The sequence below is a fragment of the Antechinus flavipes genome, chromosome 3 (genome assembly GCF_016432865.1).
Source record: "Antechinus flavipes isolate AdamAnt ecotype Samford, QLD, Australia chromosome 3, AdamAnt_v2, whole genome shotgun sequence".
NCBI classification, from domain to species: Eukaryota; Metazoa; Chordata; class Mammalia; order Dasyuromorphia; family Dasyuridae; genus Antechinus; species Antechinus flavipes.
In genome coordinates this window covers 623,733,599-623,751,744 of record NC_067400.1, presented here as the reverse complement: position 1 = coordinate 623,751,744, position 18,146 = coordinate 623,733,599, and the positions used below count along the sequence as shown (strand labels likewise).

Genomic DNA, 18,146 nt, shown 5'->3' with positions numbered 1-18,146 from the left:
AGAAAATTACAGACCAATCTCCCTCATGAATACTGATGCAAACATTTTAAATAAAATGTTAGCAAAGAGATTACAAGAACTTATCAGGAAGATAATTCACTGACCAAGGGGGATTTATTCAAGGAATGCAGGGCTGGTTTCCTTATTGGCATAATAGGCAATATCAATAAGAAAATGAACAGAAACCATATGATGATCTCAATAGGTTCAGAAAAAGCTTTTGACAAAATACAGCACCCTATTAAAAACATTAGAGAGTATAAGAATAAATGGAGTTCTCCTTAAAATGATAACAGCATCTGCCTACAACCACCAACAAGCATTATTTGTAGTGGGGAGAAAGTAGGTGTATTCCCCAAAAAATGAGAGCTGAAACAAGGATGCCCATTATTACTATTATTCAATAATGTAGTAGAAATATTTGCTCTAGCAATAAGAAAAAAAAAGAAATTAAAGGAATTAGAGTAGACAATGAGGAGATAAAACTATCGCTCTTTGCATATATATGATGGTATACTTAAAGAATCCTAGAAAATCATTCAAAAACCTACTTAAAATAATTAACAGCTTTAGCTGAGTTGCAGGATATAAAATAAACCCACACAAATCGTCAGCATTTCTGTATTTTATTACCAAATTCCAGCATCAAGAGAAAGAGAAAATTCATGTAAAATAACTGTAGAGAAAATAAAAAAATTGGGTGTCTACCTGCCAGGAGGAGCCTAGGAACTATATGAACACAATCAGAAAACACTTTTCACACAAATAAAGTCAGATCTAAACAATTGGAAAAATAGAAATTGTTCATGGGTAGGCTGAACTAATATAATTAAAATGACAATTGTACCCAAGTTAGTCTGCTTGTTCAGTGCCATAGCAATCAAACTCCCCAAAAATTACAGAGCTAGGAAAAATAGTAACAATTCATCTGGAAGAAGAAAAGAAAAAAAATTACTAAGGGAATTAAGGGACAGTTCCCTAATGGTACCAGATCCATAACGCTATTTTAATGCAGGAATCATCCAAACCAATTGGTATTGGCTAAGAGAGAATGGAGGATCAATGGAATTAGGTGAGATGCACATGACACAGTAATCAATGACTATAGCAATCTAGTATTTGATAAATCCCCAACTTCAATTTCTGAAAGAGGAACTCACAATTTTACAAAAATTGCTGGGAAAACTGGAAAATAATGTCATAAACTCAGCATAGATATACTTCTCATACCTTATACCAAAATAAGGTTAAAATGGGTACATGATTTGGGCATAAAAATGATACCATAAAGAAGTTAGAAGAGCAAAGGATAATTTACCTATCAGATCTTTGGAGAAGGGAGGAATTTATGGTCAAAGAAGTACTAAAGAACATTATGAAATCAAAATGGACAACTCTGATTACATTAAATTAAGAAAGTTTTTGAACAAACAAAACCAATACAGCCAAGATTAGAAGGGAAGCAGAAAACTGGGAAAAAATTTTACACCCAATGTTTCTGATCAAGACCTTGTTTTTAAATATATATAAAGAACTGAATCAAATTTAGGTCATTCTCCAGTTGATAAACAGTTAAAGTATGAACAGACAATTTTCAGATGAAGAAATTAAAATCATGTATAGTCATATGAAAAAAATGTTCTAAATCATTATTGATTAGAGAGATGCAACTCAAAATGCCTCTGAGCTACAATCTCACACTTTTCAGATTGGCTAATATGACAAGAAGAGATCGTGAAGAATGTTGGAGGGGATGTGGGAAAACTGGGACAGTAATACATTGTTGGTGGAACTGTGAACGGATGCAACCATTCTGGAGAGCAGTTTGGAATTATGCCCAAAGACTATCTGGCTCTGCATCCCCTTGATCCAGCAGTATCATTACTAGGTCTGTATCCCAAGGAAATGATAAAGGAGGGAAAAAGAGCCACCTGTGTAAAAATATTTGTAGTAGCTCTTTTTGTGGTGGCAAAAAATTGGAAATGGAGGGAATGCCCATTCATTGGGGAATGGCTGAATAAGTTTTGGCATGTGAATGTAATGGAATATTGTGGTTCTATAAAAAATGATGAATTGTTGATTTTAGAACGGCCTGGAAAGAGTTACATGAACTGATGCTGAGTGAAACAAACAGAACCAGGAATACATTGTACACCATAACAGTAACTGTGTGACGATCAAGTATGAAAGACTTGGTTCTCAGTAGTACATTCAAGGCAATCCTAGTAAACTTTGGATGGAAAATGCCATTCAGGCATAGAGAAAGAACTGTGGAGTCTGAATCAACACATGTTATATTCACTTTTTGTCTTTTACTTCCATTTTTTTTCTTTTGTTCTGATTTTTCTCTCCTAACATGACTCAAAAGGAAATATATTAAAATGTATAATCCCAAATAATGTTTCTATTTCTACCGGGAATTTTTTTTAAAGGCATAGGTTGAACTGTATTTCCTGAAAACATTAAATATTTGGCCTTGGGGGTGTCAGAGCGTATATTGAGGATACTATCAACCTAGTTAAAAATGGAGTCTGTTAGGCAATTTTTTGAGTGAAATTATTATGTCCCCTCTGTTTTAGTCTTTGGGTCTTATCAGTTAAGGCTTGGGTTATTCCCAGGTCTACAAATAATTAACTTGTTTGAGAAGCTAAAAGGTCTTGTCAGGGACTGGCATAGTCACAAAACTTGCTGCCCCATGGATGAGAGAATCCTGGGATTTTGGGGGATAATCTGAAATACTTGCAACTTGGAAATCACATCTGGGAGGGATCAGTGCTTCAGTCCCCTAAAATGCTTGTAGACTTCAGATATATGAGACACACAGATATACACAGTTTCAGGTTTTTTAGTCCAGGGTTTGGGAAGCCACGTCCTTGTGCATAGACATAGGACTTGAGGTACTCATTGCATCCTATTCACTCTACATCCCCAACACCTTTTTTATTTTAAAATTTATTTTATTAAAAAAATAAGAAAAAAGAAAAACTGAAAAGGAATACAAAGCAAAATAAATAAGAGAAAGAGTTTTTGGTCATGTCCACAGCAGAACATCAGGGAGGATTAAAAATATGTAACAACAAATTATCAGTTCAAGAAAGTATATATTGTAGAAGAAATTATATTCATGGTTATCCATCTTTTCTTTATTTCCTTATAAATTGTTTCTTTGTTCTCTGCTGCACACCTTTTTTTACTTTTTCCTTTTCTGCCCTTTCCCATCTTCCACTACTCCCAAGCAAGCTATAGTTAAGAAATGATATATTTATCTATACATACGTGAATATATACATACACACATATCTTTTCTATTTTTTAATTTTTTGGGTTTTGCTTGACTGATTGTTGTCTTATTGAGCCATCTATTTCAATTTGTTCAATCCTGAATTTTAATGTGTTATTTTCACTTACTTTTTTTACTTCTTTTTTGTAGTTGTCCAGTTGAACTTTTGAATGAGTTGTTTTGTTCTATGAAATTTTTTCCATTTCACAAATTCTGTTGTTTAAGAAGTTATTTTCTTTTTCTCTTTCACAAATCCTGTTTTTCTTGGAGTTGCTTTCTTTTCCCAGTTTATCTAATCTATCCTTTAATGAGTTCTATGCTTTTTCCATTTCACTAGGTCTATTTTGTGTTGCCTTTTCCAGACTCTCTTGCGAGGCTTTCATTTCCTTTCCCCATTTTTCCTCTATCTCTCTTTTAAGATCCTTTTAAAGTTCTTCTAGGAGAGCTTTGTGTGATGGGGACCAGGTTATGTCACCTTTTGGAGCTTCACCTGGAAACAATCTGCCTTTAGTCTCCTCAGTCTTTGAAATCTGTTTTTCTCTTTGACCATAAAAGCTGTGATTTGTTAGACTCCTATTTACATTTTTATTCATCTTTTTAAAGTTAAGTTAAGGTCAGAGAGAAATGTATGTCATCTCTGCCACCTTGGCTCTGACCCCCCCATAACTTTTCTATCCCTGCTGACCCTTTGCTTTAATTCTGCTGCTAACTTGCTTTACTATTACTTAACCTCCCCTTACTCATGGATCCCTCCCTTATCTTTTTCCCTCACCCTTTGCTTTTCCATTTAACCACCCCTCCCTTCATTTCTTTATAGAGTTTGGATGGGGCTATATACTTCATAGTATATATGTAGTGTTGCTTATTTAACCCATTCCCGATGTAACTTTTCAGAACTATGAGCCCTCCTCCCCCTCTAATGCCTCTGTGTCTATTCTTCTCCTGCACCTCATTTGTATGACACGATTACTATTTCTACCTTAAATCTGCCCCCATTTTTTCATTTGAGCTACCCTATTGCTGATGTCAATCTTAAACATATGACACACATTTTCCACGTTAAAAAAAACCATAAACATTTTATCTATGTTAAATTCCTTGAAATTGATCTTTGGAATTGGTTCTTATGTGTTAAATTTCCTTTGAAGTTTGGGTTTGATTGACAGAAAATCCTGAAAATCTGCAAGTTCATTGAATGTCCACTTTATCCTTGTTCAATATTATAGATAATTTTGCTGGTATGATTTTTTGGCCTCAGGCCTAGTTCATTTTATTGTTGGTAGATATACTTCCAAGACCTGGGGTCTTTTATTGTGGCTGCTGATAAGTCTTGTACAATTCTATATACACAGTTTCAGGTTTTTTAGTCCAGGGTTTGGGAAGCCACGTCCTTGTGCATAGACATAGGACTTGAGGTACTCATTGCATCCTATTCACTCTACATCCCCAACACCTTTTTTATTTTAAAATTTATTTTATTAAAAAAATAAGAAAAAAGAAAAACTGAAAAGGAATACAAAGCAAAATAAATAAGAGAAAGAGTTTTTGGTCATGTCCATGGAACTATAATTCCAGCATATTTGAATTTTTTCCTTGTTTCCTGCAAAATGTCCTCTTTGATCTCAGGATTTTGAAATTTGGCAATAATATTCCTATGTGTTTTCCACAAAGAATTTTGTTGAAGTGGTGATTGGCAGATTTTTTCTGTTTCTACTTTCCCCTCATGTTCTTTCACTCCAAGACACTTTTCTCGGATTATTTCTTGCATTATTGTGTGAAGGTCCATTTTTGGATTACAACTTTCAGGCACTCCAATTATTTTTATATTTTCTTTTTTTGATCTATTCTCCAGGTCTATGATTTTTCCTATAATATGTTTTACATTGTGCTCTATTTTTTCATTCTTTAGAATATGTTTTGTTATTTTTTGGTCTCTCAGAGTTTCACTGGCTTCTCCTTGCCAGATTCTAATTTTCAAAAAGGTATTTTCACCTTTGAGACTCTGTTTCTCCTTTTCTAGTTGGTTATCTTTTTTTTTTTCATAATCTTGTTTTTCCTGGATGTTTTTATTTTTAATGTATTTTGTTATCCCTCAATGTTTCTCATTTGATTTCTGAACACTTTTTTGAATTCTTCTATAAATTCTCTTTGGGCAGGGAATCACTTCATGTTACTCTTTAGGGTAAAAGCTTTTTTTTTTTTTTTTTTTTACTTCAATCTCCTCCTCTGAAGATGAACCCCAATCTTCCCTGTTGCCATAGTAGATTTCTATGGTGGGGTTCTTTTTCTTGCCAGTTCATTTTTTAAAAACTGAGAAGTATTTGTGTAAGCATGTCTAATCCTGGAGTGGAGGAGTGGTGCCTCTAGCTTCACTTCAGCTCTCCTACCTGATTAGAAACCCTAATCCAAGGGCTCTGCCCTCCAACAAGTACCCACAGCCAGCAACCTCTCCCCTATGTGTTAGCTCTTTGTCCAGGACAGGACTGTGTCAGCAGCACTGCTGGGCCTGATCTTCCTACTTAGCAGAGGTTCCCTCAATCTTCTTAGGCTCAACCCTAATCCTTACATCGTCTAGGAAGTGAAAGTCTCTGCAGTTCTTGCTGAGGCTCCAGCCACACCCAGCTCTCTCTGGAGCTCCCCATTTGGTGTCTGAGGAGAGCTAGCCCAGGGATGTTTGTACTTCTTACTGGTTAATATCTGGTCAGGGGTTTTTCTTTGGATCTTGAGTCGTACCAGGAAGACCCTGTTCTGCCCCAAGTCTTCTTGCTTTTTCACCAGTCTGTGTTTGCCCTGAAGGACAAATTTGTTCTTTTTGTGGGGGATAATTGAGAGATCTTGAAATTTACCAACTTACTCCCCCATCTTCCCTCAGTACTTTGTGAGACATACACCTTTCCATCTGATTAAATTCTTGGGAAAGTGGGTGGGTTAGTGGAGGGAGGGAGAGAGAGACAAAAAGACCGAGAGTGGGGGAGACAGAAAGAGAATGAAGGAGGAAGGAAATCAGGGAAGAAGGAAGGGAGAGATAATGACAGACAGGGACAGACAGACAAAGAGAGAAGCAGAGACATAGGAAGAGACAGAGAAAGAGACAAGTAAAGAGGCAAAGATGGAGACACAAGGGGAGACAGACAAAGACAGAGAGACAGAGACAGACTTTGAGGAGAGTCTGGCCCTTTGGATGAAGGGCGACCTCTGGGGATGGTGGTCATGGGCAAGGGGCACGTTTAGCATCTGAGACAAGAGCCTCGGGCTGTGATGAAGCAGCTCCAGGGGGCAGCGAGGGCAGCGCCTTTAGATCCCACAGGAAGGTTGACTCTGGTCTCAGGGCCCTGGGCTGCAAATGCCTTCTTGTGAACATCAGGAGCCGGGTCTGCAACTCCAGGCAGTGGAAGTGAGGAGAGCTTGGGGCGGAGAGCATTTGTGGGCCGGGCCAGAGGAGGACAGGCTTGTCCTGGGCGTGGGGAATCTGATATGGGAGAGGTTGGGGGGGGGTGCTGCCGCTGGTCAGGGTGGGCCTAGGGCCCCCAGAGCCATGATGGCCAAAGTTGTGCAGCAGGAGGCTCAGGTGGATTGCTTCTGCCATACACTTCATGGGGATGGTGTGGACACTTGCCACCCAATGATGAGACTGGTGTAGACCCCCCAAATGCTGGGCCCTTCCTCTGTCTGGGTGTGGGCAGGACTCCGGGAGTCTTTGGGATCCGTGCCTTCAGTGCCCCCCAGCCCCACCTTCCCTTCTGTCAGAAGATGCGGGAGCTCCCCCTGGGCGTCCCCTGGAGCTATTCCAGGCTTCACCCAGCAGGACCCCCAGGAGGATGAGCACTAGCCCGGCCAGACCGAGGCGGATGACGTTGCCCACCGTGTAATCCTGGGCTCCAGGACCTGGGAGAGGAGAGAAGTCACTGGGAGGGGGACAATGCCCCCCGATCTCGGGCCCCCATCAGGGGAAGCAGGATTCCTCCCACCCCAGGCCCGGCCCCAGCCCCTGTCCCTGGGCTGGGACTCCTGGTCACTCCCTGGGAGAGAAACCTGAGGGAGGGGCTGCGGCAGCTTCCTTCCCCTATTGCTCCCCCTCAGGCTTCCTCTGCAGGCCCCCGAGTCAGGCCCAGGTCCCTCTTCCCCCTGCCCTCACTTCCTCTCCTCCCCCTCCTTCTTCGTCTCCCGCCATATTGGGACCAGCTCGGGGAGTGGGCAGAGCATGAAGCTTGTGGGGAGGAAGAGCCGAGTTCAGATCCCACCTCAGCCACTTCCTCTGTGTGTGAGCCTGGCCATGCCAGGGATGGCAGAAGCAGAGCCCCCTCCCCATAGTCCCTGCTGTGGCTGCATGGGTGAGGGGGGGAGGCCCCGGGGAATGATGGGGAAGAAAGAGAAGGGAGCAAAATTGGGGCTGCCCCGCCCATCTCTGCTCCCACTTCCTCAGCCCCTTCCTGGCAGCCGGGATCTTCCTCCTTCCCAGCTTGGAGTTCCTCCTGCCTGTGTCCCAGGCCCCCATCCCTCCTCACTCTCTGAGACAGGGGGGACCCAGCCCTGGCTTAGGCTGCAGGAGCAGGAGAGGAACAGAGACTCCCTCCTTGTGCTGAGGATGCCTGTTATTCACTGGGTGGGGAGGGGGTCAGAGCTTAGGGTGCCTCCAGGGCTGTGGGGGAGGGGAGGATCCTCTGAGGCTCCTGGAATAAGGAGGGGGGAGTGGGGAGGGGCTTGTGGGTATTATTCTCCCCCACTGGCTCAGCTCTGGCCTCCTCAACCCCCTTTCCTGGGACCTGGAGATATTGTCTGTATGTGGGTAACTGGACTGGCAGCCAATGGGGAGGGGTCCAGAGGGGCCAGGGCCGACCTTCTTTGAGCCCCACCCATTGCCCAGACTCTCCCTGCCCCTCTCTGAGCCTCCTCCCCCCTCCCCAGCCCTTCTGGCCCCTGGGGGCTTCTGGGTCAGGGCCTGAGCAGGCAGTGTGGTGTCCCAGGGAGGGAGTGTAGCAGGGCTGGGAGGGAGGGTCGGGGTCCCTCACCTGTGATCCTGAGCTCCAGGGGGTCACTAGGGAATGACCACTCCTTGGGGAAAGCACTCTGGAAGCTGTAGCATCGGTATGTCCCTGCGTGGGTGGAATTCACAGCAGGGATGAGGAAATCGGCCAGAGAGCCCTGAGCAAGGAGCTGGGCCGGGGCTTTGGTGACTTGTTCTCCATCCTTGTACAGGGCAGAGCGGTCATATCGCTTCTCGGACTGGCACCGGAGGGTCACAGCCTGTCCTTTGGCCACCTGGGAGCTGGGCCAGGCCCAGAGGGAGGGAGGGTCATAGCGGTCTGTGGGAGGAGGGCCGGAGTTAGGGCTGGAAGTCTTCTCCTTGGCAGAGGGGGGGGGGCAGATCTGGCTGCTGGGGGCGGGGGGGGGGGCTGGCCTGGGCCTGCCTGGATCCCAGGATGGGCTGGAGAGTTAACTCACGTCCAGAAAAAGGCAAATGTTGCAGGTTTTGGGGTTTAAAAAAATGGCCTTGGAAACCTCTGGGGGAAGAAAGGAAAGTGGGTGGTTGAGTAGGGGGAGAGAAACAGCCAGAGGAAGGAAGAGACAGAAGGAAAGAGAGAGGGGAGAGACAGAGAGAGAGGGAGGGAGGGAGAGACAGAAACAGAGACAGAGAGACAGAGAGAGACGGGGGGCGAGGGGGAGAGAGAGAGAAAGAGATGAGAGGCAGGGAAGAGAGACAGTTTCAGATACAGAGAGACACAATTTGGGGTCAGTTCTGGGGAAGGAGTCATGGTCCGGGAGGCTTCCTTCCTGGCAGGAGGCCCTGGTCCTCTCTCATAGATTCTCTCCACTGAGGGGGTGGGTGTCCCAGTGGGGTCAGAGTTCTGGCTGGTTATGACCTGAGTGGGCTCACTGTCATCCCCAAAGCAGAGGCTGCTCTCACTGTGGGCCCTGGGCTGGTCCCTGGGAAGTTTGATAAGAAGCTTGGCTGGGATTTCTGGTTCCCTTCTACCCTGACCTCCTACAGAGACCTCTGGGGCTACCCAGAGGAGACACTTTCCAGAAGGTGATCCTAGACTAGTCACTTCCTCTCTGTTCACCTCAGTTTTCCCACCTGTAAGATGGGATTCAGCTGGCAAAGTTATTGTGAGGCTCTCATGGCATAATAATGTAAAATACTTGGCACACAGTAGGTGCTATATAAATGCTGACTCCTTTCCCCCACTTCTAGACCCTAGGGGAGAGCAGAGGCAGGGACAAGGGAGAGAACAGAAGGCAGGATCAGAGGGCAGCTCGGACCAGGCTGGGCTGGGGAGGAGCTCAGGGGCTGCTGGGACCCCGCGCCAGCCCTGCCTGAGGGGCGGAGTGACCGGGACTTTCTCACCCGTGGCCACCAGCTCCAGGGGGTCACTGAGCTCTGACCAGTTGGATGCTTTTCTGTAGCAGCAGGAGTAGGTCCCTGTGTCATTCAGTGTCATCGATGGGATGGAAAACTGGACCTCAACTTCCTCTGATTCCACATACTTGATAGGTTTCAATTCATGTCTCAGCTCTTTCACCAGAAAGTATCCAGCAGCCCCTCGTGACCCCCGGCACCTGAAGGTCACCCTTCTCCCGAGGGGCCCCAGGGACCCATTCTCTGCCCTGAGGGAGGGTCTGGGGAGCTTGTCTGGAAGGGAATGAGAGGTGTCAGCTCCAGGGGATCCCCCTGTCTATGCTTCCCCAAACTGGATCCCCCCTTCAAACCCTGCCAGTCTGATCCAGACCCCCCCCCCCACCTCCCTCTCTGGGGGAGCTGTCTGCTCTGGGGGAATAGGGGGAAGGACTCACCTTCCTGCGCCCTCGTCCTGTGGCCCAGACACAGCCCTGGCAGAGACAACCCTGACTAATGTCGGTCAACCCCCACACACTCCCCACCCAACCCCCCTGGAGTAAGGAGACAAGACCCAGAGTCTGGCTCAGAGACCCCTCCCCCCGCCCCGGGCTTCCAGCTCCTCCCCTCTCCCCCATCCTTCTAGCTGATCTCCAGCTTGTCAGGCCCCTTCTTCCCCACAAAATCGGGGTGGGGCAGGCTGAACCTGGGGCTCTGTAAAGTCCCCTCCAGCATAGGGGCTTCTTAGGACTCACCGAGGCACAGCAGGGCAGAGAGGGCGGGGCTCATGGTGGTCCCAGTGGGAGGGGGGCTGCTGGCTGACTGGGACGGAGGCACAGGACATGAGCAGGGCTGGCTCTGCTCTGAAGTTCTCAAACTCTGGGAAGCTTCACTTCCCCTTCTTCTTTGTGGGTGCTGCCTCCTTCATGTCCCCATGCTGTGGGGGAGGAATGGGGACAGTCACCTTGTGACAGATGGAACAATTCTTGCTTTTTTGGTGCTGATTCTGGCCCCAGAACCTGGGAAAGATACCCAGGGAAGCGTGAGGTATCAGCCCCACAGATCCCCCCACAGCCCCCTCCTAATTGGCAGGTTTGGGCTCCCCAGGGGTCTATGAATCTGACTCTGGGGACCAGATCCTGCCCTTGACCTGAACCCTGCCCCCAGACACAGCTCTTTGAGACTGTGCTCAATCCCCAGCTCAGCAGAGCCTTCTTGGGTGTTGGTCACTAAAGGGTTAAAGCTAAACCTTCAAATAGGAGCTGATAGGGGAGCTGCTTGGGGAGCTGCTGTCTTAGAGCCCAGGGGCGTCTGTTCTGGAGTTTTCCCAAGAACTTGTTAGCTCTAGCCCATCCTCAGGACTGCCTGGGCCTCTGCCTTCTGTTGGGAGGTCTGGACTCCTTCTCCCAGTTTGTCCTCTGTGATGACCGTGTTAGCATCCTGGATAGTTTAGAATCAGCTGGAGTCAGGATCAGGGAAAGTCCTTGATCTTTATTCTTTGGGGGCGTGAATACGAAGTGAGAGCAATCGGGACATGAATCCACCAGGAGTGACTGGCTCTCTCACTTCACCCCCTAAATCCTCCACCTAATCTCCTATACAACAGATCAAACTTGCACAGAGTAGTGGGCAGGGCCATTCTTTCTCCAAGCATATACTAATAGAATATTAAGTGCTCGGACCTCAGTGCATCTGCACAGTTTCAGCCCTCTACATCTCCCGCTTTCTTTTGTTTTAGAACACAGGTGGTCACGCCATCCCTGACCTCTCAGGGAGGTGAGAGCCCCCAAGGGGAGGTGATCACACCCTCCCTGACTTCTCAGGAAAGGAGGTAAAAACACTGAAAAGGAGGTGATCACCCCCCTCCCCGACTTCTCACGAAGGGAGATGAAAAGAACCAAAGGGAAGTGGGGATTGCTAGCGGGTTTCTAGGCTGAAGGGTCTTATTAGAAACAGGTATGCACAAACCCATAAGCATGGGAGGTATTACACAAGCACATAGCAATAACACACAGGTATCAGTGATGACTTTCCCCACAGTCAGTGCAGGCTCAATGTGTTGCAACAAACATGAATTGTACGCGAAAGTAGTGATATAACAAACAATATGAATCAATATGGTATGTGAAAGATTTCCAGAAGTCCTAGAAGGAGGGTATGTAAACAATAGTCACGTATGCCTCCTTTAGCAGCCGAGAAATAGTCCCAAACCAATCTATTGTCCACTGCTTCATGGGTCAGGGAATCCAATGATCCCTGCAAGTTTTTGAAGTCCTGCAAAAGTCTTTTTATATGTTAGGGAATTCAGTGATTCCTGCAGATTTTGAAGTCCTGCAAGTCTTATCATTTCTCAGAAAATCCAATGATTCCTGAGGGTTTTGAAGTCTAACAATTTTTGATGTCCATGATTCAAATGCCATAATTGCCATGCGCTTTCAGTGGTGGGCACAGTCAGCAACGGAACCACCCGATGTTTCTTGGATCTTCTCCTTTAATAGTATAAAGAGCTAGATTTAGAAGTTCTCTAGGGTTACTTGTGACTCTCCCTTTCTTTTGTTTTTGGAGGAGCATCTTAATGTCTCTGTTTCTTTTCTCTACTATTGCCTGTCCTTGGGGATTAAAAGGTATGCTAGTGGTGTGTAAAATCTTATACTGTGCACAAAAGTGTGCAAAATGTTTAGAAGTATATGCAAGTCCATTGTCTGTTTTTATGGCTTGTGGCACACCCATAATGACAAATGCTTATATAAGGAATTCAGTGACCACTCGGGCTGTCTCTTTTGCTGCTGGTGTTGCAAAAGTGAATCCTGAAAAAGTATCTACCACAAAGGGAAAAAAACAGGCAACCAAAAGATTTATAATGGGTCACATCCATTTGCCAGATTTCATTGGGTCTCAAACCACGAGGGTTCTTCCCTGGAGGCAGTGTAGGAGGGTGGAAAGGAAGGCAAGCTGTACAGGCTTTTATTATGCGCCTAGCTTCTTCTCTTCTTATTCCAAATTGTAAATGTAAAGCTTGAGCAGCCTGATGATATTTAGAATGAGATTCCTGGGCTTCTTGGAATAAAGGAGTATTGGCCAACATGTTTAGAAGGCTATCTGCCTTTGAATTACCATTAAAAATAGGACCTGGAAGTCCACTATGAGAATGGACATGAAAAATATAAATCTTACCTCGATGCTTTCTCACTTGCTTTTGAAGTTCCTTAAAGAGCTGATATATATATTAGAGGCTAAAAAATTTTATTTGGGCTGTGGCAATTCTTTGTACCACACCTACTGAATAGGCCAAATCAGATATTATATTTATGTCTCTTGGATAATAAGTAAGAGCTAGAATGATCGCATACAATTCATTCTGCTGAGTGGATTGAAAAGGAGTTCTGACTACTCTCTTTATAGTTAAGTCACGAGAATACACAGCACAAATATTATGTTTAGATGCATCTGAAAAGATAGTTGGTCCTTTAAAAGGAACTTTAGAAACTTTTTCTTCAAGAATCCATCACCAATTATGTAATAGTCTGGTTATCTTTAATGGAGACCCGTGTGTAAAATTTGGAGCCATGGCTACTGCAAGCTTTCTCTCTTTACCTCCTCGCAGTAGAATTGCTCATTCTCATGAGAATTTATTAATAAATAACTTTTCTGCTTTCTACTGAGTGATTTCTGAGTAGTCATTTTGGGTAAGGGTCTTTATCCCTCACAACACTGTCTCCTTGATAAGGACTGCTGTGGGTGCCTCTTGTGTAGCAAAAACTGATATTTCCAATGTTTTTTGAGTGACTCTTTCAACCACATTGGATAAAGCCAGTTCAACTTCTCTTAAAGCCTCTTGAGCTTCTTTTGTAAGCTGGCATGGTGAGTTGAAAGCACTGTCTTCCCTTAAAATGTCATATAATGGTTGCAATTGATAGGTAGTCAAGTCTAAGACTGGACACATCCATGGGTATCTCCTATCAATTTCTGAAAGTCATTTAAGGTGTTTAGCTTCTCTGTTCTTAAGGACAGTTTTTGTCCTGTGAGCGCCTTAGGATATACTTCATATCCTAAATATTGAAAAGGAGCATGTCTTTGAATTTTTTCTGGAGCTATATGCAATTTGTAGTTCCTTAGTGTTTCCATGTTTTTTTGTAGACCTGCTTCTAACATTTGTTCCTCAAGTGCATATCTCAATATATCATCCATGTAATGTAATAACATAACTTTTGGAAGTGATTTTCTTGCTGGAGTGATGAGCAGCAGAACATACATTTGACACATAGTGGGGCTGTTTTTCATTCCCTGTGGCAAAACTATCCTTTCATATCTTTTATAAGGCTCAGCTAAGTTAACACTGGGCACTGAAAAGGCAAATCTTTTCATATCCTCCTTATATAGAGGGTTACAATAGAAACAATCCTTAATGTCTATAACCCAAAGAGGCCATTCTCTAGGCAATTGAGTAGGAGATGGAAGCTTAGGCTGAAGAGTTCCCATAGTTTCTGTAAGGGTTAAAAAGCCTCTAGAAGCAAGGAATGCAGTTTAAGGCATGTGGGAGGACCTGAGGGATGAGACCGAGGTGCAGGCGAGTCCTAGAGGACTTCCCCCTTCCCCCAGATCTTCAGGAGGATATAAATATATGCTATCTAAGAATAAAGTTCTCTTTCACTTCACGCCTGCCTGGTGGTCTATCTCTATGGGATCCAGGTTGGTGCCCAAAGATGGGTAAGTGTGGCCTAGCCGTGCCATTGACAAATGGACATTAAGAGTAGCTCAAAGAGGAGCTACCAGGTTAGAGTAGTCAATAGGGGAGTAACAAGTTTCCATCTGTTCATTTACCTTTCTTAAATCAGTCAACATCCTCCATTTTCCAGATTTCTTTTTTTACAACAAACACTGGGGAATTCCAAGGATTTAGAGAAGATTGTTAAGTGTCTTTAGTCACATTGCTCCTGTACTCTATCTAATAAAGCCTGAATTTTATCGCCACCTAAGGGCCACTGTTCTATCCACACTGGTGTATCACTTTTCCATTGGATAGGAACAGGGGAAAGTGTTGACAGGCCTTCAACAGCAGCTCCGCCTAAAAAACTGAGGTATTCATTGGTAATCCTAATTGTTGTAAAATGTCTTTCCCCACAGATTGGTGGGGATTTTTTCAACTATAAAGGGAGTAAAAATTCATGTTTCACCTTCAAAAGTCCATCTCAAAGGGGTAGCACTAACTTCAGCTGCTATTGATCCCCCTACGCCGGACATGTAGGTGTCTGCCTTAATCTTTGGCCAGTGACTGGGCCAGTTGGCACCTCTAATGACTGTACGATCTGCACCTGTGTCTACCAATCCTTCTAATGATATGCCATTTATATAGAATGTGAGCATAGGTCGGTCAGCTGTCGCAGCTGCTGTCTAGTATATTCCTGGATTTTGTTGCTTTGAGCCAGAATCTGGACGACTATCACCAGGTTGCTTATTAGGAGTCTGTATCAGTAAACCTGATGCTACTACTTCTCCTGGGTGATAAGTCACACATTGGCTCCCTGTATTAGTGACTGGGATATTAGCTCCACATTTCCCAGTTTCCCACATCAGTGTATGGATGGACACGATTTTGTACGTACTCTCAGGGGGTGAAATGGTCAAGCCTACTGTGCCTGGAGGCAAGGGATCCATAGGTTGGAGAGGAACAGATTTCACTTCTCCAGGGGGTATCTCAGTTGTCCCAGCTGCATACAACTCTATTCTCCCCAATTGTAATTCCCTTCTGATGTTAGAAGGCTTCCTGGCTGATTGGTCATGTCTGGGTATTGGACTTCTAGGCACTCTCTGGGTGTAGCATCAGCTGCCATTGTGCCCCAAGTGTTTTTTGCCTGAGGCCCTGGAGCTGGTCCCCTCATCCCGTTTCCCTGAATCAGTCTACATTCTGAGGCCCAATGGAAGCCTCTGTTGCATTTTGGACATGGGGTATTGAGTCTTGTTCTCCCACCCTGTTTTCTCACTCTGTCTCTATACCAACATTGAGCTTTCAGATGCCCTACTTTACCACATTGAAAGCACTGACGAGTCTCTCTGGAAGTCCCTTGCCAGAAGGGACCCTGTCTTCCCATGTTGGGATCTTGGGGAGTCTGCATCCTAGCCTGGCTATAAAAGGCATTTGTGCCCACTGTGGCACAGCGTCTTTGAGTTCCTCTAAAGGAGCATCCTTGCATAGTCCTAGTATAATTCTTCTACAAACCTCATTAGCATTTTCTTTAGCAAGTTGCCTTATCATAATGTCTGTTACTGCATCTTCACCATTAGTTCGTACGATAGCTGTCCGCAAATGTCTCACAAAATCAGCAAAGGGTTCATTTGGCCTTTGTATTATTTTTGTGATGGCTTCACTCTTGTTGTTTTTATTATGGAGGGAAGTCCATGCTTTGATAGCAGCAGCAATTTGCTCATATGCTGCTATGGAATAATTAATCTGTACTGCAAGGTCTGCATAAGAACCTACCTGTTAGTTGGTCACGGGTGATTGGAGGATTAATTCCACTTTGACTATGTTGCTGGGTTTGTATCCTACATAGCTCACTATATTCAGAAAGCCACAACAAGTTTTGTCCAGGTTCTAAGCATGTCCTTGCTATAGATTTCCAGTCCATAGGGGTTAAGACTTCATAAGCCAAATTCTGTAATAACATCTTAACACAAGCTGATGTAGCCCCATAAAGAGTGCAAGCCTTTTTCAGGTTTTTGAGGATTTCTACATCAAAAGGAGTGTATTTTCTATTTTCTTGACCTGAAGAATTAAACTGTTGAATCCCAGAATATATTCGTAGTTTTAACTCAATTATATCTTCCTGTCCTCAATGGCTTTAAGTACTGCCTATGAGTAGGAGGGGGTGATTGCTGGGGAGGAGGTGTTGGTGGTATCACTGCCCCTCCCACTCCTCCTCCTCCCTCCATCCTGGAAGATGGAGTTGATGGAGGCTGATCATCCTCGGAAGGCAGGGTTGAAGCTTCCTGGTAGCAGGGAAAATGAACTTCACTTAAATCTTCATGAACTGTGGGAATATGGTCATTAAACTGTTCTTTGTCTTTGTTCTCTTTTTCCTCACATTTCCTCATCTGGCTGTTCTGAAAACTTTTCTTTTTTTTTCTATAACTTGCAGGACTCTTTAAGGCCAATTGTATTATGTTGTATATATGTTTCTTTGGAAATTGACTTGGAACCATTATCATTACATAGTTGATCTCCTACAAGCTTCCAGTTGTCTAAACCTATCTCTTCTTCATTGAAGAACCAAGGGGACTTATGTTCTAATGTATCCAGGAATTCATCACTCTGCTCCCAAGTCATATATAAGCCCTGTTTCTTTATCAGTCTGAGTATGCTTCCTGTAGATTTCCTTTGGGGTGGGGGTGGGGCTGAGGTTGGGGGAGAATCGTTTCCCAATATATGCCCCATTTCAGCCGGAAAAGGTTACTAGTTTAGCCCTTAACAAAGTAAGTTCCCTATTTGTCTATTAAAATACTCATCTAATTTTCTGCTACAAGAGACTTCTTCAGTGAAAGTAGGGTTCTTGGTTCCACAATGGGCACCAAATGTGATGACCACATTAGCACCCTGGATACTTTAGAATCAGCCAGAGTCGGGATCAGCAAAAGTCCTTAGTCTTTATTCTTTGTGCATATGAACAGAATGGCGATATGAAGTGAGAGCAATCAGGACATGAATCTGCCAGGAGTGACTCTGGCTCTCTCATTCTACCCCCTAAATCCTCCACCCAATCTCTTATACAACAGAACAAACTTGCACAGAGTAGTGGGCAGGGCCATTCTTTCTTCAATCATATACTAATAGAGTATTGTCCAATTGGTAATTAGCCTCAAGTGATCAGACCTCAGTGCATCTGCTCAGTTTCAGCCCATTACAGTCCCCAGACTGGAGGGTCAGGTCCCAGGACAGGATGCCTTCTTTTGGGGTATATGGGGTTCTGAGGGAGAACCTGCTCCTCCAGTGTGGGGGCTGCTCATCTACCTTTGGGGTTCGCAAGTCAGCCAATTCTTACCTGTGGCTTCAGGAAGCTCTAGCAACCACTGTGGCTGCTGGGCTGTGCGATTGGACCCCCAAACTTATTGGGGCTTAGGGTGAGGTTTGCAGGGGGCCTCAAAAGAACAGTAGCCTTAGACCTTTTTCAAAGCACAAAGTAAAGATTTTGTGACACTGCTGGGAGGAGACTCATTTCCCAAAGGGACTTTTAGCCATTAACAGGGAGGAAGTCAAGCCTTAAGTTCTTTAGAGGAACTGGCCTTTAAGAAGGGCAAGGATGCCTAAGGTAGATGAGGGGCCTAGTGGGTTTGTGCCATACATAATGGGGGCGCTTTCTGATGAACCTTCAGAGAAGTGGGGTTTTTTTATGGGGGGAAAAACAAGCTCAGAGGTTGCCATCATAACCTGGCCATCTGATTGACCACAGAATCTGGGTCCAGGATAATCTTGTCAATGCAAGGAAGTGGAGAAGGCCCCAAAGGCCCACTCAAGAAGTAAAGGTCCATTTAAGGAGT

At 44.6% G+C, this 18,146-nt stretch overlaps 1 protein-coding gene across 2 annotated transcripts in view; it reads right to left on the bottom strand.

Annotated features, from left to right (window-relative positions):
* Nucleotides 1–612: 612 nt before the first annotated feature.
* The window catches only part of LOC127556503 (platelet glycoprotein VI-like), a 73,412-nt gene continuing 55,878 nt past the window's right edge, over nucleotides 613–18,146 (bottom strand). Inside the window, exon 8 of one of the 2 annotated variants that reach the window (XM_051989698.1) lies at nucleotides 613–6,612. Coding sequence is in view for 1 of the 2 variants with exons in the window: in XM_051989700.1 (XP_051845660.1) it covers nucleotides 7,877–7,950 (74 nt within the window). In the remaining variant the exon portion in view is untranslated. Of the gene's footprint in view, nucleotides 6,613–6,763; nucleotides 7,951–18,146 lie in introns of those variants that run through there. The other variant, XM_051989700.1, reaches the window with a different exon arrangement.